Raw genomic sequence first — 24,215 nt, forward strand, 5'->3', positions numbered from 1 at the left:
AGAAAAATCTTATCCAAAGATGGCCAGCCCAATATAATATGAAATAACCAACTTATTTATTCACTGGATAACTTTGAATAGGAATGAATAATTTAAGATGACTTTTATCAGTAGATTTTTCTTTCAAGTCCATTTTTATAAAATGTAAAAATGGCGAATTTTGACCAAAGGCTTCGTTTTTTGTATTATTGTATTTTATTATGTTTTCTGCTCACACAGACAGACACGTAATACTTAAGGCCCACCTTTAGAAAGTGCAATCAGCCAAAGTGAGTGAAGAAGAAGAAGAAGAAGAAGAAGAAGAAGAAGAAGAAGAAGCAATGGCTGAGTGGTGCTGCTGCACTTGGCTCACTTTGCTAGGCCCAGGAATCATCGCTCCCTACCCACCAGTCCACCCACGTGAATGAGTAGTACCAGCGTCTGTCTTCTGATGGGCTCAAGAAAAAGGTAAAGGTCAAGGAAATGACTTTTTGTGTCTGTTGTGTTTGGGACCTTCATAGAATCAGTTTTTCTATCTTTCTTTCTTTCTAGGTTGTTCAACTCCACCAACAGTTGTTCTTGTAAGACAATAGCATGTATTTTGGATAAATCCTTCAGATAAGACTGAAGCAGAGAGAGAGAGAGAGATAAAAATTATAATAATAAGGTGATAAAATGAAACACATATAGCACTCAGAACATCTTTATTTTCAGTGGAAAGAACCTAGAGAGGAAAATAACACCCACATTGAGCAATTTTCACCTTTCCAGTGTCTGGATACTTCAAGATGGCGTCTCTTAGGACATCCAGTCCTTCCTCCACCTTTCCGAAGCAATCTTTTCCATTCCAACTGGGATGATCTCTGGTGACGATCCCAAACCATGAAGCTTTTTCATATGAGGTGAATCCCCTCACATCTCCCTCCTTCCATTGCATTGATTTATAGGTCTTCCCCTGACTCTTCCTCTCCCAATCCTCCCTCGATGACAACACTGCTTGCGTTGATGTGCCGTCCCCTCCTCCTCCTCCTCCATGGGTTACATAGTCTCCCATTTGTATCCATTCGCCTGCCCTACCCTTATTATTTACATCTAAGATCTGAGAATTGGCATAAGAGGGTCCCGTCCTTCCTGAGCACATTTGGATAAAGTTCAAACCCAACTGGCCGCCTTGATCAATGATTCTGATGATGACCCTCCCCAGGTGGGTGGATTCATATGCCAGATCCAGGAACGCCCTTGGAGGGGAAGAAGGAGGAGGAGAAGGAGAAGGAGAAGGAGACCATTGCATCAAGGACTCAAGCTGTCAAGGGAAAGGAGGAGGATATTCATTAGAACAATAATAAAAATAATAATGAATATTATTATTATCCTTATAGACATGAAGAAGAAGAAGAAGAAGAAGAGGTTAATTAAAATGTCAAATGACAAAGAAATCAAGTAAAATAATCTATTGTGGATGAAACCCTGTGCAAAAAATCTCCACAATATTATTATTAGCTCTTTATTATCCTCCTACATTGAAGGCTCATTGGTAGTGCAACTAAACTTACAAACACCACACCACTCAACTCTATCTGTCTCGAGCCTCATTCTTCTTCTTCTTCTTCTTCTTCTTCTTCTTCTTCTTCACATAGTTTTCATCCTCCTCCAATCTCTCTCCACATGACTGAATCATCTCAAACCACAATGATCCATCCATACTATACAGATAGTTCAGCTCTACAGTTTCCATCTTTCTCTTTTCTCATATTCAGCATTAGCACTTCACTTCCATAAAGAATAGTTGGCTCAACAGTACCTTGACACTATCCCACAGTGGCTACCATAGACATCATGACTGTCCTCTTTTGCACACATCCTGCTGCCTTCCTTCCTTTCTTCCTTGCTTCACCGGTTCTGTGACTCACCTGTTCCCTCATCCTGCCAACTTCCAATATATCTACTCAAAATACCTAAACAGATCATCCATTCTCCCAACATCCATCTACTCTCAACTTTCAAACCCTTTAACATTCTCTCACCAGTTCCTGCAGTTTCTCTTCACTGTCCCTCATCATCAGTACTGTATCATCTGTAAACATCAGTTGTTCCACACAATCTGTTCATGAATGATTTTCTTATCTACAATTTTCCACCAACATCTGCTGCCGTCCTTTCCATGTTTGCACACACTGCCTTTTCACCTTTGTCTCTCTCACTCGGTGCCAAAACATTCTGTTTTCTTTCTCTCTTCAAACAAATCAGCTGTTGTTATTCCTCCCTTACCCTCTGCACCACATAATCCATGCACATTCAAAACCCCAAGTTGCAGTATCTTCTCTTTTCTCCATAAAATGTGACATTGGTCAGTCAGTGCTGGAGGACTCACATTCCATATCAAGAATTCTTCGTAATTTTCATGTTAAATGACGAAATTCCTAACACAATAGTGAACTTGGAAAATTATATCTAAAAGGATTATGAGAGACAGAAAGGAATCCCACTCATATCCCCCATAAGAATAAGCTTACCTCTATGACAAAGCATCTTGGTGGGAGAACGCCTTCCTGAAGATGAGTGAAAGAGGCTTGGTTATTGGACTCAATCTTGACTGGAGCCACCCTCAGTTTCCCCTCATAGGTCGTCACAGCAAAGATCTCTCTTTGGGCATCCCCTCTCAAGCGACCATGAGGACTTCGGAAGTCAGCCACCTGAGGAAAGGTTTCCTTGATTGAAAATCTCATAACCAGTTGAGGTTAGAAGGTATTTTGTTTAATTGAAAAGACTTTTCACTTTGATTTAAGGATACTTATCTGAAAAGCTCTGCATTTTGTTAATTCTGATTTTTTTAAATAAAAACCACGTTTTTGAAAAACCAAAGTCATGTTTTCAAATACAAACTCTTTAATGTAAGGTAACGTATTCTATATATCAGCATGACCTCCAGACACCCCACAGAAGAAGATAAGTCACCCTTTCCTCCCATCTGATTGTGAATCAGGGCCACTGAGCACCCCAGGGGTGAAAACTGTCCTTTTCTGTGTTTCTTCTGCAAATAGTGGGGATGAAGGGAAGCTATCTGTGTCCTGACTATGAATATTGGGGCACAGGAGAAACCAATGCTCTTCCAGTTCTCTGAATGGGTCACAAAACTTGATAGTGTTCGAAGTTCACTTACTCAAAGGTCTGAAGCACATCACTTGTCCTGATTTCTGCCAAATCATGAATCATACTTGAATAAGAGGAAGAAAATAGCTGATGAATCACCATCAACACAATAAAATGGAATAGTAAGCAGAATGATAGCTTTACAGAATGGAATAGTGAATTTTAAAGGTGGGAATGAGCAAAGAAAACACAAGATCTCTGAAGGAGATTGCAGAAGTGTTGGGAATATCACACACATACACACACACACACACACACACACAGAATGGCCAGTTTCTCCACCAGGGGCACACAGAGATCCAGACGCATCCTCAGACAAGTGGAAAGGGGAACCATTCTTCTTCTTCTTCTTATGTGGAGTGTCTGGAAATTGCGCTGAGTTTTAGGATAGGCTTTTGTAAAGTAGCGAGTTGTTTGAAATAAAAAAAAAAATGACTTTATCGTCTCATTCAGTACATTTATCCTGAGTCTGTTAAGTGGATCTTTCTCATGACAGTTTTATTCAGCTTTTTTTTTTAACTTTCCAAGGAAGAAAAGAATCCATGAAGTTACTGTAATGTTCACAACAGGGTCTCTCTCCTCTTCTTGTTCTTGCTCTGTTTCTTGTCCTTCTTCTTCCTCAGTTATCCTTTCTGTGTCATTCACAAACTTATCCAGATTTTCTTTCATCTTGAGAATTTCCTGTGAGACAAATCCAAGAGGACAAAGAGATTACAGAGATGATTCGGAAAGGCTGCAATATCTATCTATAAGACTGGAAAGATTCTTGAACTGAAAAGCTTAATAATCAAAGATAAATATTAGAAGATATTTGCTGATAAGGTCAGACTGAATTAAACCTTCCATTTTGTTTATTTTTTTGTGGATAATTATTTCAAAATGTCTCAGGCCACGAGATGAAGTTAACAGGTGCCGTAAGAAAGAAATTATCCCTTTCAATTGTACAGTGCTAGATAAGTAGGGTCCAGGAAAGAGAGAGAGAGAGAGAGAGAGAGAGCAACTTACTTTCTTGATATGACATTCTTCCCTTTTGTCCTCCTGAAACTCTTTCATAGTTTCTTCCATAGCCTGCAGAAGGTCTTCTGCCTCTTGCATGAGAGGTGCTGCTGAAATAAAGTCTGTTGCTGCTTCAATTTGAGCATCAGATTCTTTGAATTTTGTTTTATTCTTCTGCATTTTTTCCAGCCTGTTCATGAGCAGTTTAATATTTCGATCAATGCTGCTCAGGGTCTTCTCACTGGAAAGGATTACCTCTTCAACTCCCTTTTTCATCTCTCTGTAGCTGTCAATGAGGTCCTTAGCCTCAGCCTCTGCTCCACTGCAAACAGCGATGCCTCTCTTGGTAACATTCTCTCTGAAATACTTAGCAGTCTTCAGGAAGCATTTCTTTGGTCTTGTTGATGTAATTTTAGATCCTACATGCTTTGATGAAAATTTCTTTGCAGCATCAAGTAATTTTCTGTTAATCACTACGTGTTCTGCTGAATTGGCCCTGAATGTCTTGCGGCAGACAGGACATTCTTTTTTTTTAGCCAAGATGAACGCATCGATGCAAGGGTTACAGAATGTGTGGGAACAAGGGAGAATTCTTGGGCAGTGATCTTCACTGAACACATTACAGCAGATGTCGCACTCCAGGGGATTGGATGCCTGGAAAGGAATAAAACAAAAATTCAGTGACATGTTTGATTTTACCAAATATCATCTTTATTGCTAAGAAAATTTTGTTTTTTCCGATGACTTCATACATTTGAACTTAAGACTGATCACATTTCTCATTGCTTAATCTGCCTCCGGGAAATTAGGCAATTTGTTTTTATACTTCTTTATGCCTGATGTGATTTTGAGGAATTTAACTTCCATTTCTGACAAAAAAAGTCTGATTAATCCATCACATTCCAACACCTTTACATCGACCTATCACACGCTACCACAGTGGGAAACCATTGTGAAAAACAGGCACACAGCAACCTGACCTAACCTAAACTAACCCAAGGTGCCAGGTCACAGCAGGAGTGGGTTCGGCGTTTTACACCTACCAAACTGCCACCCAAGCTGACCCTAAAGAAATGGTTCCCACTGGGGTCCTTCATCACTGGTGGAAACGACCCGGTTGGAAGTGAATGTCAAATTCGTCAAAATCACATCAAAACTACAAAGGAAAACATATTTTCTTTTCAAAACGAAGACTTAACTGACTCCATGACAAAAAATAATGTATTTCCCAATTTCTAAAATGCTGATGCAACTTAAACCAGCTCTCACTTTATGGCAAAACAATGACTGAATAAGTTGATAAACTGGAATAAAACTTCCAGAAATGTCGTGACACTAGTGTTGTGATGTGGCAGATGCAGGAGCGAATGGAACTGAGTAGCAGACTTTGATGAGAATGATTTAGGAGAAGCGATTTCACCATGGGACATCGCAGTTGTTCAAAGACTTTGCAACTGATGCAGGATGGTATATAGGGCTTCAGTAATTAGTGGTGATTTTGGTATCAAAGAGAAAGGCCTCAGGTTTGTCTGCAATACTCAGGGTTTCTTGGTCAGACGAATTCAATACTTGTGTTCAGTCATAACTGTATTATCATTTCTTCTTCAACTCAGTGATTAAATTAATATATTGCTTTTATCTGTCCCTCTTTTAGATAATGGACCTTATACCTCAATGATTCCTTAGTGTTCCCTCCCTTCCTCTGTGTTCTCTTACTGGAAGGATCAGAATTAAGGGAAAATCTTCTGCTGAGTTCTTTCCTACAGGTACTTTTTCAGTCAGTGTTCCCTTGAAGTGAAGGAGAAATGCCCTCTCCTTCCACAGAGCTTTGGAACACCCACCATTCCACCACATCACACATCCCAAACTTACTCCTCTGTTTTCCCTAATATTTTCGTCGTCTTTCTTCACACAAGAGAAGATGGACCCTCTCTCTCTCTCTCTCTCTCTCTCTCTCTCTCTCTCTCTCCCTTTAGCTTTGTGCCAGCACAGACTTTTGTGGTAAGAATCGCACCACAGTACTGCAGCATTCTTCTTGGACCTTTCCCTTCTCCTTACATACCTTATTCACCATGGTCAGCTACCAAATTACTCTTTTACCACCCTGACACAGCATCTCATTTGTAATCCCATCAACTGCAGGTGCCTTTCCACTCTTCAGCCTCTTGATTTCCCTCTTTGCATCCTCAACAGCCACTCCCACAAGCATTCTCCAAATGACCTCAACCCCTCACATTCTTGTCTCATTGAACCCTGGCCTTCCTCTGTCTCCCTCAATCAACAGAGCTTCAAAATGATCACTCCATCAGCCCAGGACTTCATTCCTTTCAGACAGCATTTGTCACTTTGCCTCTTTTGTGATGACTCCATTTGCTCTTTCACCTTTCTCTCTGCACTGACTGCCTTGTTGAAACACTTCTTATTCTCCCCAGAGTCCTCCTCTCTCTCTCTCTCTCTCTCTCTCTCTCTCTCTCTCTCTCTCTCTCTCTCTCTCTCTCTCTCTTCTTGGCAACCTGATCCATCCTCCTGCATTCCTGTACATGATCTTCCCTTCTCTCTTGCTTCTTTCTTCTTCTTCTTCTTCTTCTTCTTCTTCTTCTTCTTCTTCTTCTTCCCATTTCCTCATCCCATCAGAGAGTGGTTTTATTCCCTCTTTCTAGTCTCTAAGAACCGCAAGGACTTCTGCTGACCGTATGGAATTCAGGTAAATTTCTCGAAATCAGTTGCGCGAAAGCTAATTGCTCGAAGTCGATTACTCGAAAGCTAATTGCTAGAAGTCGATTACTCGAAAGCTAATTGCTCGAAGTCGATTACTCGAAAGCTAATTGCTCGAAGTCGATTACTCGAAAAATTATTTCTCGAACTATCAACTGAGCAAAGGACAGATTGCTCAAAAGCTGACATTCATTCTTTAAACTACTCAAAAGCCAATATTCATTCTTTAAATGATCACTAATAAATATTTAATTGCTAAACACTACTGCTAAATACCATTTTCTTAACCGTTAATAACTTTTTATTTAAATTTTCGTATTTTTATTTTGTTTTTATTATTTTTATTTTGTTTTTATTTTATTATTTTTATTTTATTTTGTTTTTATTATGTCATAAAATCTGGAAACCTCGAACTCTCAAGATGGATATAAGTTTTACAGAGAGCGAAAAGGGAAAGAAGAATTGTGTTTGATGGTTACCTATGCATTATATTGAGGACAAACAAAGAAAAAGACATTTTGAAATGTGAAATGTTCAAAAACAGAAAATGTTGTGTTCGTTTTATCATCACGAAACAAAGTATGATGAAACAACAATAGGAGACGCAACCATGGAATTGAACTGCTAAAGCTGGAGAAAATGAAAGAACAGAATAGTGAGATACAACAGTATATTGTATCCTGTGCCTCAATAGAAGTAATTGGTGCTGCAACTGTGAAGTTCCTTCAGTAGAAAATATGGAAAGAACCATACGCATACACGCTCAAGAAAAATTGTTACATGCTTTGCGTAGTCTTGATATCCATGAAGAGTTAACAAAAACCAGCAAAGTAGATTTATTCCTTATTTATGACTCAGATCCCGCAAATGGTCGTATATTAATTTTTGCAACCCAAAAGAATCTCGATATCTTAGTACATTCGTAGCACTGCACTGATGGAACATTTAAAACTGTACCCTCGATTTTTGCTCAGTTTTATACAACACATAGTGTGAAATCAGGTAATATTATACCCCCTTGTATATATGCACTGTTACCTAACAAAACTGAAGAAACCTATAGGAGGTTCCTGATGGCTTTAAAAGAAAAAATCCCCATATTCCAGCCATTGACAATGATGACGGATTTTGAATTGGTTATGATTAAGGCCATAGAACAAGAATTTCCAGTGTCTGGATATCATGGGTGTTTTTTTTCTTTTTTTCCAAAGCGTTTATAGAGCAAACTGAAGGAAGTGGCCTAAAGATTAGGGGCGACACCAATGCCGAATTTTCTCTTGAAGCTCGTTCTTATCTGCATTGGCATTTATACCGATACCCAACGTTGAGGCAACATTTGATCTTTAACTGAAAATGAGGTTTTCCAAATGAACTTAAGGAGTAGTGGATTGCTTTGAAGATAAATGGATTGGGCGGCCGTATAGACGCAACCGTAGACTTATTCCAATATTCAAACATGGAACGTGGAACTGTTTCGATTACGTCAAAGAAGCAACGCCGAAAACAAACAATGCTACTGATGGGCGACACAACAGTTTCCAACATCAACTAAGTACTTGTCATCCGTCGATTTGGAAGTTTATAGACGGCTTCAAGAGTGAACAAAGTTTACGCGAGTTGCAAAGTGAACAATTTGTGGGAGGTGTGAGTACAGTTGGGAACAGGAAAAAATGCCGTGACTATGCTCAACGATTACAGGGTATTGTGTATCAAAATATGAAAAAACGGAAATGTAGAAGAATGTTTAAGAAGTGTTGCACACAATTTTTCATACTAATACAGTAACCAACATGTATTTGGAATCCTAAATTTTAACATGATTTTTTCTCTCTGTAACTTGTTAAAGTTTTTATAAATTATAAAGACTAATAAAATTATGATTTTTAATTGTTGGTAACGTTTGATGAATTATTTATTGAACCAATTAATTGTTTTTATTTACCTAAAAAAATTTGTTTTTTTTTGTGTAATGAACCTTGTTCATCTTAGGTAGACTTTTTTGAAGGGTGCTTTTCGTGCAATCTATCTTTCGATCAAATTCACGCTACCTCGGGATGGCTCAGTGGTAACGTCGACTGGAGTTGCTGGGTCTGTGCTGTGTCGAGGGATCGTGACCTGGCAGTACAATCCATTTATCACTTATAAATTCCTTCGGTGATAATTCTCCATCGGAGATATTCCCGAGGTAGCGTGAATATGGTATTAAGCGACATTTATAGCTTCATGATTATATATACATATATATATATATATATATATATATATATATATATATATATATATATATATATATATATATATATATATATATATATATATATATGACTTTTATCACATCACTGTGATTCATATACAATCAGTAAGCTACAAACGTCCTTTAATATCCAATTCGCTCTACCACGGAAATAATATATTTTCATATATGTTACCGAAGGGGAATTTTTTAGTTGATAATAAGTTCGTCGTCCCGTGGGCTCGAACTAGCGAAGGACAAGAACTCTGGACTACAGTGGACGCATTAACCCACACGGCCAGCAAGTGAGGTATAAGTGGATATCGGCTCCCATACACAAATGCCAAGTCGAACTCAGGTGTTTGTATTTAGAGACGATATCCACCCACCTCTGCCATGTTAACCGTGTAGTGCGTTTGTCGCATGCAGCCATATTATGACTCTTGCTCCTAGAGCAGCCGGTAGATACTACATTTTCTTTGTGTACTCGTGTTTTATTACATGGTGCTGACGGAATTGTAGCGTCCAAAAACATTGACAATAAATACATTTAAATTTAAATAAGGGTGCGGGATACTGATTACGGGGAAAGGGTGAAGGGTAAGGAACAGAGCGGGGGCGGGGCTAGGACTGAGAGACAGAGAAAGAGCAGGAGAGAGAGAGAGAGAGAGAGAGAGAGAGAGAGAGACTTAAGAAATGTTGTTGTCATTATTTGAGTTATTTGCTCTTCCGGTGTTGGATGACATTGGCCACCTACAAGATGGGAGCGATCTTTCTGCTTCCAGTCGACTTGGTGTTGGTGGATGGCTCCGATATCACGATGGGCCTGTAGACGCCTTTTTAATGTTGCAGAAGTGTGTCCAACGTACGCTTTCTTGGAGGACTGGCACATCCTCTAAGGGCAAGTAAAACGGTGAACGACGTTGGCACTGTCCTCTTTGTTTTGGTTCTGGCTGGTGTTGCTCCTCATCACGAGGGAAGTAGTCAAATTCGGTTTGCAATAGAGGCGAACTTGAGCCCGTTCGAAGGGGGCTTTGGGCGTTAGCCCTCTGCTGATTGTGCTGGTGGTGGCCTTCTTCTCGCCTTCAAATCTTTCGCTGTATTCAGTCCGATGATAAATTATGATATTTTTATCATCGTCACCTGCTGGTCCAGTTTCACTGTTGTAGAATTGTTCAATTCTCCTTCTCGTTACATCTTGTATGAGTTTGTCCTGAAATCCGTTGCTGGTCAGGAGTTGCTGGACTCGCTCGATTTCCAGGTGTGTTTCCTGCCACGCCACGTGGAGTAGTGAGGTATAGCTCTCTTGATATAAGCATCAGCCACTGACCGCTTGTAGGCTCTCTCTCTCTCTCTCTCCCTCTCTCTCTCTCTCTCTCTCTCTCAATCCTAGCCCCGCCCCTTACCCATCATCAGTATCCCTATTTAAATTTTCGTTTGTTGCCAAACAACCAGCACGTGGTTTTTGTTTCCATTATAGTTCATCTGAAAATTGTTAATTATTATTGTAAATCTTTTTGTAATGTATAATTTTGTAAACTTAAATACCGTTAAAATAATTTTTGTACTTTAATCTGATTGTATTGTATTTAAATGTATTTATTGTCAATGCTTTTGGAGGCTACAATTCCGTCCGCACCATGTAATAAAACATGAGTACGCAAAGAAAATGTAGCGTCTTATGTAATCAAAAGACCCCCACTGGTTAGTGTTGACCCCTATACTGTTTTGGCATTTCACAGCTTTATCGCTCGCCTTTAGCAGCTGTTTTTGGGATTATCCTCGATGTTGGAAATGTTTATCATTGTGAAAGCTAAGTGGATACCATGACTTGACATAAGAAGAACCGACCGCCGTCTTCTGGTTACTTCATGGACGAAGCTCGCCCACCAGCTCCGAAGAAGAGATCCGGTAGCGACCAGGCAACACTTGGTCTACCAACCCACCCATCTTCCCCTTCACCCTCCACCTCCTTCTCTTCCTTGCAAACCTCTCTCCTCATCCTGTGAGGTCCTTGGACCCTCGTCCTCCACTTCCTCCTCTGTCCCACCCCAATCCCCTCATCGTTACCTCTTCCTCCAGTCTCCACGCAAATGAGGACCCTCCATTACCGGTTTTGAGTGCTTCCTGCCAAGGACGGACCTCGTATGCTGCAGTAGTGGCTCTTCAAAAAAACAACCCTAGCATCAACATCTCAGCATGGCCGAACCACAGAAGAGAATTCACCATTACCCAAAAGAACGAGCAACAGTCGACCTCTGAAGGACAACACGGATCCTCTGGATCCTCTTTCAACAACACGGATCCTCTGATCCTCTTCTGGAGCTCTCCATATTGTGAATGCAGAGAGGTGTGTAACCAGATACAGAGCACCTTCACGGAAGATCCTGACCACCTTCAGAGGACCAGTGCCGAGCCAAGTATGGCTTAGGACATGGGGATACTACCCTACAGAGGAATACACGCCAGAACCTCTCAGGTGCTGCAGACGTCGACGTTACGGTCATCATCAAGAACGTTTCAGAGGCCCTGCAATCTGCGCCATCTGTAGCAAAAACATGAAAACGACACCACCTGAGCCACGGTTAGAAACGACCAAACAGGTTGTTGAAGCAGCGCCCGATATAGGGACTCAAACTGAACATCCAACACCCCAACCCTCAATCTACTCTTATAGAGGGATCAGAAATTTGTTTTTATTTAGCATTTCCCAACGTTTTGTGAGAGAGAGAGAGAGAGAGAGAGAGAGAGAGAGAGAGAGAGAGTAGTTGTCATTGTGAGTGGTTGAGTGGTTCGGTTTGTTGGAGTTGGTTTTGCTGTCTCTCTGTCTGTCAGTCTGTCAGGAGTTTTTCGTTTTTAGGGAGGTCTTGGGCAGTTGAGGTCCAACCTTGAAAGTGAACGGAGTTCGCCTGTTTTTTTGGGACCACATTAATGGTTCATGTGTCTCTTCTTTTTGTTGGTTCGTTGTTGGTGGAGGGTCGGTTTAAGTTTTTTTGTTTCGTGTGTGTGCTGTGATTGGCGATCATGGACCTTTACCCATCTCCAGCAACCGAAGATCAGGTGAGTGTTGTTTTGTTTGAGGTTAGAATTCCGCCACATAATATTTGGCGCTAACGTGGGCAGCTGTTATTGCAGCTGCAAGTGAGATTGGTGGCTGGTAGTGTGACTGAAGAGAAGGATGGAAGAGGAACTGGTAAGGTTGAGAGAGGAGAATACGTGGTTGAGGGGGGTGAGAATGAGAGATTGAGGAGTCAGTTGGAGGAGGTGGAGGGAATACTAAGAAGTGCAAAAGAAGAAATGAAAGGGGAGATGAAAGAGTCAGAAGAGAGAATGGAAGAGAGGATGGAAGAGAGGATAGATAAAAAGTTGGAGGGAATGATGAAAGGTGTGGAAGAAATGGTGAAAGGTATGTTCAAGGGTGTTTTTGGAGAAGGGGCTGTTGGGGCAGGTTCTCTGGAACGTGAAGGGCAAGAGAGAAAGAAAAGGAGGAAGAAGTGAATGGAAGCGTGAGTGATGAAAGTGATATGGGAATAGGAAGTAAGAAACGAGGGAATGAGAGGCAGGGTAAGGAAAGAGGAATGAAAAGCAAGGGAAGGAACAGAGGGAAAGTAAGGATAAGTCAGGGGAAGAAAAAGGGAAGAAGGGAAAGGGAAAGGAAACTGGTAAGAAGGGAAAGGGAGTGGGAAAGGCAGGAAAGAAGGGAGAGGGGTGAAGGCAGTAGTGATAGTGAGGTGGATGGAGGTGAGTGGATAAGTGGATAAAAAGAGGGGAAGAAGAGTGTAATGAGTAAGATGAATGTAAGTGCAGAAGTGGACTCTTTGTATTCGGAAGAGGGTATGAAAGGACAGAGCGAAAGTAGCGAAAGTGAGAGTAAAGTGAGAAAGAAGTGAGAAAGGCTATGTATGTGAGGAGGCACCCGTGTGAAAAGTATAATGAGTATGGAAGTAGGGATGTGCATGATTTCTTTAGGAGTATGAAAGGTTTTGTCAGGATAAGTATGGGGGAAAGTAAGAGTATGGGCACAAGAATTAGGAGAGTATTTGACTGGGTTTTACTTGACATGTATAGGGTTATTATGAGTGTGGGGAGATGTTGAGTATGACAAGGTGAAAGCTAAGATTAGTTGGAGCAAGCGAGGCGTATGAAAGCGAGCAGTGTTAAGTATAAGAGGAAGAATGAATTTGATGAGGCAAGAATGAAAGCTGGGAAAACTTTTGTCACTGTATGCTTGTCAGTTGGAGACGTTGGCAAGGAAGAAGTTTGGGGATGATGGGATAGATGAATGTAAGGAGTTAGTAATGAAGTTGTTAGGACAGTGCCAGATGGAGTTAGAGAATTTGTGAACTTAAGTGGAAGGAGAAGAAAAGATGGACGAATGAAAGGTTGACTTGGGGAGGAATTTTGGTGTAGAAGATTATGAGCTTGATAGGGTTATAAAAAGGAGCAGAAGTGTAAGTGTATAAGAGGCTGGGTAGATGAGAGAGTACCAGAGTTGAAGCTTTTTAGGGATGCAGTGTTGAGGGGCCCAATGAGAATGGCCGATGTGTAATAGATAGGGAGTAAGAGCAAGTAATGTAGAGGTGCCAGTGAGGATGAATGATGGGTTTGTAAGGAACAACTTAGGTTGGACGGGTTAGGGATAGTAGTGTACAAAAGGAAGGTCATGAGTGGAAGTCGGGCGAAGTGTTTTAGATGTGGAAGGAAGGACACAAAGAAATGAGTGTAGGTGGGCTTTGGAGCGTGTTTCGGGTGTGGGCAACCGGGACATTTGGTAAGGAGTGTATGAAGATAGGGGTTAAATGCTACCGTGCCGGACAGGTGGGTCATGTTGCTAATGGTTGTAGGGGTACCCGAGTGAATGTAATATGTGGTAACTGTGGTAAGAATGGGCATTATGCGAAATGTGTTCAGAACTGAGAGCGAAGTGTGACGAATGTGGAATGGAAGGGCATGTATCAAGTGTATGTAGACGAAAGAGGTGACTGTGACAGCGAATTCAGGAAACTGAGTGTGAAGGGGGTTCAAATGGGTGGATCCTCCAGGATGCAAGCGGTGGGTGATGCATGTACGTGAGGGGTTGTTGCATGAGGGAGGTTTTGCTGGAAAGACTGACGAGTGCATGAAGCAATTTGTTTTGATAGAGCGCGGCAGAAAACGTAAGAAAGGGAAGAACGTAAAGTGAACGGAATGATCGTAAGTTGTGTGATAGGGTGTGAGTGCCAAAGTGAAAATGAGTGATAAAGCGTGTAATACGGATGAATGGGATGGTATGGATAGAAACGTAGCATATGCGGGTTTGATATAACTGGAGTTGACTGAACGTGTAGGGGTTAGTGAACGTTGGAGGTGATGCGAAAGTGTAAGAGTAAGAGAGTGCAGTGATAGACGAGTGATTGAAAGCATGAATGAATCATTGCAAGAATTGGAAAGGTCAATGAGCAGAATGGGATGGGTTAGTTGAAGAATTGGGGAGGTATTTGGGAACGAGTTAGAGGGTATAGATGAGATTGTGGATGAAATTGAGAGTGGTAATAGTGAAAGAAGATAGCGTGAATCTGAGAGAGAATGGAGGAGAAAATGTAAATCTGAATCTTGCTGGAAGAGAGAGCGAGTCTGAGAGAATGATTGCGTGCCCGAACGCGATCTAGAGGACCTGCTAGGGAGCATCCGTGGGTGTTGCGTAAGGCGATTGAAAGAGGTGTGAAAGGTGTTGGTTGGGAAATGCTAAAAAGGGGAGAAATATAGAGGGATCAGAAATTTGTTTTTATTTAGCATTTCCCAACGTTTTGTGAGAGAGAGAGAGAGAGAGAGAGAGAGAGAGAGAGAGAGAGAGAGAGAGAGAGAGAGAGAGAGAGAGTGTAATTGTCAGGAGTGGTTGCGGTTCGGTTGTTGGAGTTGGTTTTACGGCTGTCTCTCATCTGTCGGTCTGTCGGGAGTTTTTCGTTTTTTGGGAGGTCTTGGGCAGTTGAGGTCCAACCTTGAAAGTGAACGGGAGTTCGTCTGTTTTTTTGGGACCACATTAATGGTTCATGTGTCTCTTCTTTTTTTTGTTGGTTCGTTGTTGGTGGAGGGTCGGTTTAAGTTTTTTTTGTTTCGTGTGTGTGTGCTGTGATTGGCGACCGTGGACCTTTACCCATCTCCAGCAACCGAAGATCAGGGTGAGTGTTGTTTTGTTTGAGGGTTAGAATTCCGCCACAACTCCTAACCCAGAACCTCAAGCCTCTTCCCCCTCCTCTTCAACCTACCCCAAATCCCATCATCAGAACCTCAAGCCTCAAGCCCGGAAATACAACAGCCACAGGTGCTTTTCTCAACTTTATACCTTCTGGTTGCCCTAACCAAAGCCGTTAAGATAGGGAAAAAGACCTGAAATAGAGAGAAAGGATTTTCTCATTGGCAAACGATATGTTCGAAGAAAGCTGCTACCATCATTGCATTTCTCCTGCCGGTGATGAACCTCAGGCAGCGGCTCAGACACAAGTACTCTGATAGTCGTTTATCATTTGATTAGCAACTATCCTGTTTCTACCATTTAAGCCTTCCTTTCCCTGTTCTCGGCCGCCTCGCGTCTAACGACCAAAGTTTTTCAACTATCGCTCTGACTACCACTTAAGCTATCACTTCTATTTGTGTTGCTTTCTCTAAGCTTAACAGTTCTTCATTTTCTTCCATCGATCCCTACCACTGAAAGATCGATGCTCTTTTCTATTTTACAAAGGTGAGTTAAATATGGTATGAAATCTCAATAGATTTTCTGTTTTTCCGATTTTTCTCCGACGATAAATATTTCATTTTCCTTACTGGCTATCTACCACTCTGCAGGACTCGCTACATAATCACAACAAAGAAATCTCCTACATATCGTTAATTTCACCTGCATCGAAAAATGACTTACGGGCTGCTCTACGAGCAGAGCCCGTGCTGGCATAAGGCCAGCTTAATCAAAACAATAACAGAAAATGCAGTACGCTTTGAAGAGGTCACGACAAGTGAGGAACAGCTGTGGTGTTGAGTTCCCAGTAAATGGAACAAAGTATATATATAGTATATATATATATATATATATATATATATATATATATATATATATATATTATGTATATATACGTTTCAAGACAACTAGTCTCATTTTCAAGGCTGCAATAAAGAATAAATATTGAGAATACATATAAAATATACAGAAATCTCTTTAAAATGTACTAATGTCCACGAGTATATAAGAACGAAATATGGCCTTCCGCTACTACAGGAATGTCACCTTGATAGAGATGTTCTCCAATACTGAACAACACCATCCCCAAGTTCATTAAATTTAAACTCTATCGGTCTTCACTGTACCATACTCAGCTATATACTGATACCACCAAGAAATTACTGGCCATGGAAATTGATGTAAAAGTGAAAACTATAACCAAACTGTCCAAATTGTATGTACCCGTATTCCAGTCGCCCTCCTCCCTTCTATATAGGTTGGTACCTCCCAGCAATGCATAAACTATGGTTATGTACAAATGTTTTTAAAGAGATTTTTGTATATTTTATATGTATTCTCAATATTTATTCTGCAGCCTTGAAAATGAGACTAGTTGTCTTGAAACGTCGGCACAAATAAAGATGCTTTTATGTACCAGTCTGTTTCACTGCCCTCAATCCTCGATATGTCTGACTGATTTGCTGTCCTGCCTGTATCCTTTATATATATACATATATATATATATATATATATATATATATATATATATATATATATATATATATATATATATATATATATATATTGGATATATCCCCTCCCCTCCCGTAGAGGCCCATGCATCATTAATTTTGCAATGTAGTCTGATATTCATTTGGGCTGTCGGGCGGGGAAAAGTGGTGGGTGACGGAGAAACAAGCATAGTTTGAACTAGATCAGGGCTGTTAGCACAGTGTATAGCAGTGTAGGAAGCCCTCCCATCGCCTGATTCTGGGTAACAATAGGCCTCCCGCTCTCAACCCCCTTTTCACCCCCATCACGTGATGTGGGAGCATTTAGGTATGGGGAAAGTCAATAGGCATATTAGGGCTAGTGGCCAGGTAGGAGTTTAATCTGTAAGCACTTAACCTTAAGAACTTTTTTCCTCTGCCCTTTTGCTGGTTGTCATGACATATTTGCAGGTACGATTGGCCCAAAGTTCGAAAACAAGTCGTCGCTTGAGAGACTGGAGGAAGCCAGAACTAGTCTCATCTTCATCCTCGGCGGACGTTCCGCCATCTTCTCCGCTTAACTGGTTGAACTACCGCAGATGAATGGCTAATGTCGATTGTTTGGCACCACAATTATCAGACAAGGTTCGTCCATCGTAAATAGTCAGTAAACCAGCCCTTCCCCTTCCACTTAAAAACCCCTTGAATTTCCCATTTCTCTAAACTTTATTCCTTCCCCTCCACAAAGCAATCTTCCCTTGTTATGAGTCCTGCCGGCCTCCCATATCTCACCACAATGTGCCTTGAATTTCAGTAGAGATCTCGTGCAATTATCCATTTATCCCTCTCTCCTGTGCAACTTAAGGCAATTTAGGCTAAACAAATACCAGTGTTTAAATTTACTCTGTGTGTGAGTGCGATCACATGTTCATTGTTAAAGGCCCAAGCAGTTGACTCCACATATTGTGCCTACATGATTTCATCATAATTATCTGCTGGGCTACGTAGTGATTAATATTTGACATGTGCAGTGTGTAACCTTTTATAGGGGGATTCAATTTCCTTCAGTGTGTGCCATTTTTCCTAATCTAGAACCTCTCTTACAGGAGAGACCAACCAATCCGTGCGCTCTGTGCCCGATAATTCTGATTGCCTTCCAATCCTGAAAATATTCCTGGACGCAGTCCGATCTCTGAAATCCGTTGTGGCCCCGCCAAGTTTTATATGAGTTATTTTCCCCATCCTGGAGTTCAATCTGTTTGCAGCATCTAACTGAGACTATTTAGCGTAATCAGGGCATGACTAAGCCATTTTATTGTAACTGGAATAATTGTATTGTATATTGGCCCCCCTTAGTAATCAGCTTGCTTGTTGCCAATCCCTGCACTATTGTTCTACATATCCAATTAACGAGTCTGCCCCTTGTTCATTGCTAACTCTCTGTAAAGAAACCCCTGTAAATTGTAAAAGAACTCTAATTCCAAATGGCGACCTTCCTCCTTTAATTGTAAAACCAGGAAAAATCTAAGGTAAGTTTCAAATAACTTTTCCTTTGTTTCTTAATCTCAAGCACTTGGTCCCTTTGCAGTCACCATTTTCAAATTTGCTCAATTCTCATCCCAACTAAGACTCCCAGTTTATGACAATATATATATATATATATATATATATATATATATATATATAAATATATATATATATATATATATATATATATATATATATAAAATGTCGACCATTATATTATAATAAAATGCGTAAGCCAATAAGTGTATCAACGGTTTATAACTTCCCGTGTCATCTGTCAATTTACCTACGTTTAAAAGACAATGTAAATGGGTATTTTCCTGACAGTTTCTTGTCCTCACAGCCAACAAGGAGATTGTCAATGGAATGGAGAGCAACGGGTGAGTTCAGATCAACGAAAGAGAAGAAGTCTTTTTCAGTGAATCGAAAAAATACAGGTATTATTAATTGTCTTTGCCTTTAGAGACCATATCAACAGCTTTATTGTTCTTCCCTATCCGCTGACCTGTGTTGTGGTCATAAACTAGGCAAAGGATTGTCAGTGAGATATGCCCCTGCCCTGTCAGAGTGAGGCTCAACCATCTCTGACCAACATCGTCCGTAGGGACGCCTTTCAGCTAAAGGCCAGAGAGAAATGGCTGATAGATTAGATAGACAGATAGATAATGAAAGTCGCTCATGCACACACACATACAGAGAGAGAGAGAGAGAGAGAGAGAGAGAGAGAGAGAGAGCGTATACCCATTTGTCTCTTCCAAAAAACAGCGAAAGAGCTCCAGAAAGAGAGAGAATCAAACAGAAGAAGAAGTCAAGGGGCGTTGTTGGCACAAAAGAAAAACTAGTAAACAATGAGCCAAAGTTTCTTCGGCACATTCGAGTTTTCTGTACAGCGTATAATGCTGCATGAAACTTTCAGCCATGGACCAGGAAACTCAGCCACTCTCATCGCCTTCATTCTCACTTGGATGACCAACTGGATCCAGGTCACCTTCAAGTCTCTCTGCGACGACGTCGAGGTCACTCTCCTCCGAATGGAATCGGACGAATCACTCGAATCACTGTTAATGAAGATGGTGCTCATCATTTCCATCACTGTCATTGTCCTCTTCACTATAGTCACCTTCAGGAAGGAAGGGACACAGGTCATCCCATATTTCAGAATCAGAGCGAAAGCGCTTCGCTGAACTCACTTTCCAGTTAAAGTATGATGGCGCTTTTGCCAACGAGAAAAGAACTTGAACGAGCCTAAATCACGGAACGGAGAAGAAGAAGAAGAAGAAGAAGAAGAAGAAGAAGAAGAAGAAGAAGAAGAAGAAGAAGCGTGAAATCTTTTGGCGGACATTTTATGTATCTTTATGTTAGGGGAATGGGGTTCGTAACAGGGCCGGTGGAGGGATTATCCTAAGGTCCTGAAGAGGTTGTCTAATCACTGAAGAAAGCGAGGACTGCTCAATACAAGGAAGGGGAAAATTTGGAAAAATGTTATTAACAGAGCTTCAAAATGCTGATAATGTTTATATATATACCTGGGCTTATAGAGAGTCACCTCTGATCGCTAACTGTTAATTATAAGTAATTTATCGCTCCTTGTCTCTTATAAAAGAGAGACCTAGGTAGATGGGAATATAGATAATAGACACTAAGTACATAAATAAATAGGACGAGAGAGAGAGAGAGAGAGAGAGAGAATGTGGCCCCCTGATGAGGTCATCTGTCCAATCGATGAAAGCTATTCATTCAGTTCTGTTATCGAGAGACTTCTTCTTTTAATCGTTTATCATTCTATTTCTTATTCATTTTCATTCGTATAAAAAATAGCTAGATGCAAAGATAGATAGAAAGACAGAAAGGACGAGAGCGAGAGTGTGCACTTGAAGAGAATCAATAAGGGTGAATCGATGCTACCCCAAACAATCACTACGATTCATCACGCAAGCATTGCTCTCTCTCTCTCACTGAGTCTCCCGCTCTGGTATGCACACACACACACACACACACACACACACACACACGCATTACACTCACCTCCCCCACCCTGCGTGAACAGGGTTAAGCTGGAAGAAGAAGGAAACTGGAAAAGCTGAGACTGTCTCAAGACTCCCTTTTGAAAATTGACGTCACCTGACGCCCTCCCCCTATCTCTTTTGGGGGTCATGTGCCTTGATATATATATTTTTATGTTTTTCCTGGCAATCTAGTTTGAAATATTCTCTGTGAGACAGGTAGCAACAATTTCAGATAATTTAGCATTGTGATTCTGACTTCGTGGGAATTTCATATGATAAAGATTATGACCCACAAGAAATATTGTAAATTTTCCCTGTGACTTTTCCACTGGCCGCCGTATGACTGACACAGCAAGAGTGTGAGATTTGGATTTCAAAGCTATCTATTATTTCTGCCACCCAACTGAAGCAAGCTGAGGCCGTCCAGATACGGTTGCTGTTTTCTCAGAAACATCGCGTTGCTCTGATTGCTGATCAAAGCGTCTTTGAAAATGAACGAGATCTTCATCTCGCAGAGACGAACGTTTAGCAGTGAAATGTCTTTTCAACTTGCTGGGTACCACGGATTCATTTGGCATTTCTTCGCTGCAAACTGCACATAGCGGACATTCTTGATCAGCATCTTCAGACCAAGAAAAGCCGAACTTTAAATAACTGTCGTTATACTGTCTATTACGGCGGTTTTGCTTTTTTTCATTGGTGTTTTTGGGTTCAATGAAGGTTCACTTCAGACTCAAGGCTCTCAATAGCCAGCCTCCATCCTTATCAGAAATTTATCTATTGTGAAGGGCAGCATTAAGCCAATTAACACCCTATTAACGAGTGGGCTCTCGTCCCAGAAGCACACTGATACAACGCAGTGCTGCCAATGGGAATTATCAGAAAACCCCAGGATCAACAGTTAAAAAATAAAGGTAGTACCATCAGTCCAAACTCACTCTGAGGGGTCACCTGCACAGTCGCTGCCGACAGCAAGACACCAAGAGACAGTGAAGGGCCAGCAGCGCCACGCCACACAGACGAGACCGGACGACGCCCATCGCAGTGACACGACGATCTCCCCGCAATGGTCATCTCCCTTATAATACCCAATTCATAATACTTTGCAGAATTGTTATTATTATAAATAATGAGACGGACTTAAACGGCAGAGAGTTTTCTACGCGCAACTATTTTAATTCTAGGTAATTGTCAGTATCACCGTCTTGTTTAGATAGAAAGTCTTCCAGTTCATTCACGTAGAAACCAAAATCTATTCCCATTTTTCGTACTTTCCGGTGAGCCGTGACAGTGTTGGGCGGCGCACTTCAGATAATCTCGTGGCCCACCAGCGTGCCACGGCACAGCGCTTGAGAATCACTGGTCTAGAAGCTCATTCATAAACTAGTTATTCACACACTGATAATAATAGTAATAAAACAAGAGTAGTAATAATGATAGTTACTACACTGAATATATATATATATATATATATATATATATATATATATATAAATATATATATATATATATATATAAATGGATAAATGGATAGGTAGATAGATGGATAGATACCTGCATGTATACATACAGTGCATATAGACATATCTGTGTTTGCAAGAGACGCACTTACCATGAGAGTATTCCCTCACCCAGTGACACCTGAACTTATCACACTTGTGTTCTTATCAGCTACAAGATTATAGTGGTTTATTGCAAGGTTGCATTTTGATACACGGTGCATTTTTTTGCTTGGATGCATTCAATTGAACGTTATGTATGTAGAGTGCAACTTAGTGGAGGCCAGGGAATGTGTGGGATGACTGTAGTGGCTGAAAACATTGGAGTGAGGGCTGATGAGACTTTGTGTCTCACCAGAGGGCCAGATGGACCCCTTAAAAGGAGCAGGTGATGAAAAGAGTCTTTGTGAGTGATGAGAGGATGATCTAGAATCTCTTACCATTGTGACTGCTGATATTGACTCCGAACGATTGAGAATCCACAGGAAGGAAGGGAGGAAGAAGATTCCTCAGAGTAGGTGATACAATCCTCTGAAGTCTTTTCACGAAGGGCACCACTGAAAGCAGCCGACAACGACCAATGTATCACTTACAAGGGAACTGATCGCCTGTCGAGGGCACCCAGCTTTATATCCGCATGCCCACCAGAAGCCGGCATAGGACCTTGCCCCTAATTAGTGGCCTTATCTCCTTGTCACTGGGGAATCCAGATCATATGACGTGACGCCTCTTGTCACGCCTCAGCTAGACAACGTGACTCTGATAAGGACCTTCACTGCTGCTTCTTCCTCTTTCAAGCAACTTGACAGAAGAAGAAGAGATGGAAGTTGTTCTTGTTTCTGTGAATCACTCTTGTCTTCATCTGGAGACTCATCAGATGGAGGACTCCACAAGGAGGAGAGACAGTGAGTCAGAACAGAAAACATTTTGTCAACAGAATTCCTGCTGTGCTGCCTCACTGCTTCATGAAGTGCAGTTATCATTATCATCGTCACTTTCTCGTTCAACCGTCATCCAAGTATCTCAACATATCACCCATTCTACCATCATCCATTCATTCTCAAATTACTCTTCTTGCAGACTCTTTCAGAACTTTCACCAGTTCCTTCAGTCTCTCTTCACCATCCCTGTTCTGTACCATATCATCTGTCAACACTAATCACACTGTCCATAAAGATATTAATCAGCCAGTGAGACAAAACACTCTTGTGTTAGCATAGATTTCACAGTAAACTAGTCACTCTCCCTTGCTACAAATTCAAACACACACTCTGCTTCCATCACAAGAACCTTATATACATATACAGTAGAGTCTTGAGACCCCAGATCACATCCCAAGGCCCATCTGCAGGTGACAGCAGCAGGGGCTATGGTGAGCTAAGAGCTGTATTGGTCAAGTGGTTCCCATGAAAACATGTGAATGCAACATGAAGGAGAGAGAAGGATATGATTTACTCGGTGTGTCTCTTTCTCTTATTTGTGATAATGATGATGCTCATAGATTTCCCTTTGATGCTTCTTCTTGTGCACAGAATGGTGATATTCTCAAGACCTCAGTCTGTTAGGGAGTGGCAGGGTTTTTATAGGAATGTTGTCAACACTCTTAGCTTCTTTCCATTCTCTTTCATTCTCTTTCATTCAGGTGTTTCAGCTGAAAGCCCAAATGATCGAAGAGATAAGGCGTCCCATTTCAGCGACTGAGTGATAGATAATATCTTGAGTCCTTTAGACTTCGATCAAAGAGTCTTTGCTGCCATCTTTGCTGTTCTTTGGGTGGGTGCATTTTGATAAGGTCCTCGACGTCGCCTGATTAGCCTTGACTGCTACCTCTCTCTCTCTCTCTCTCTCTCTCTCTCTCTCTCTCTCTCTCTCTCTCTCTCTCTCTCTCTCTCTCTGACATTAAAGTCTCCTAACAGGGAGTGTCTTTATGTTGGTTATAGATGATACATTTGTCGTATCTAATGACATGTTGGGGATGTGGAAGGTTTCACGATGGTCCTGAAGAAGGAGAAGAAGATATATGAGAGGAGAGGATGAATGAAGAAGACGAAGTATAAGTGAGAGAGAGAGAGAGAGAGAGAGAGAGAGATTAACTCTGATTGACACCAGGTTCAACAGAGCACAGCGAAGGACACCACAGGCTCCTATCTTGAGGGTTTTCTGATTTGGTGATGACTTGTCTGGGGCTTCTTCCACTGAGGAGGTTCCCAAGGGCTCCTTTTGTGCTGACTCATGATGCAGCCCAAGAGGAGGCACTTCCGGGAGATGGCACCTGTTTGTGGAGGTGTCCCTCTGAATAATAGTCCCTCTGTAGCATCAAGTGTCCTCTGCGTTGCTTGTGCTTTTGTCTGTTGCTCCGTCTGAGGAGGTCACCACGAGTCTCTCAGGTCATTCTGAGCCCTGAGAGGGACTTTGTACACTCTTCAG

General features: G+C 41.3%; 1 protein-coding gene across 1 annotated transcript; it reads right to left on the reverse strand.

The window, feature by feature from the left end:
* Positions 1–668: 668 nt before the first annotated feature.
* On the reverse strand, positions 669–22,389 carry LOC136856231 (tripartite motif-containing protein 59-like). The gene is made up of 5 exons (XM_067133923.1): positions 22,229–22,389; positions 4,135–4,779; positions 3,682–3,810; positions 2,493–2,672; positions 669–1,282 (listed from the first exon to the last, which is right to left on the reverse strand). Exons 1-5 carry the CDS (start codon positions 22,229–22,231, stop codon positions 704–706), a joined length of 1,536 nt encoding a protein of 511 aa, XP_066990024.1. The 5' UTR covers positions 22,232–22,389; the 3' UTR covers positions 669–703.
* Positions 22,390–24,215: the final 1,826 nt, after the last annotated feature.

Source organism: Macrobrachium rosenbergii, chromosome 35 (genome assembly GCF_040412425.1).
Source record: "Macrobrachium rosenbergii isolate ZJJX-2024 chromosome 35, ASM4041242v1, whole genome shotgun sequence".
Lineage (NCBI taxonomy): Eukaryota > Metazoa > Arthropoda > Malacostraca > Decapoda > Palaemonidae > Macrobrachium > Macrobrachium rosenbergii.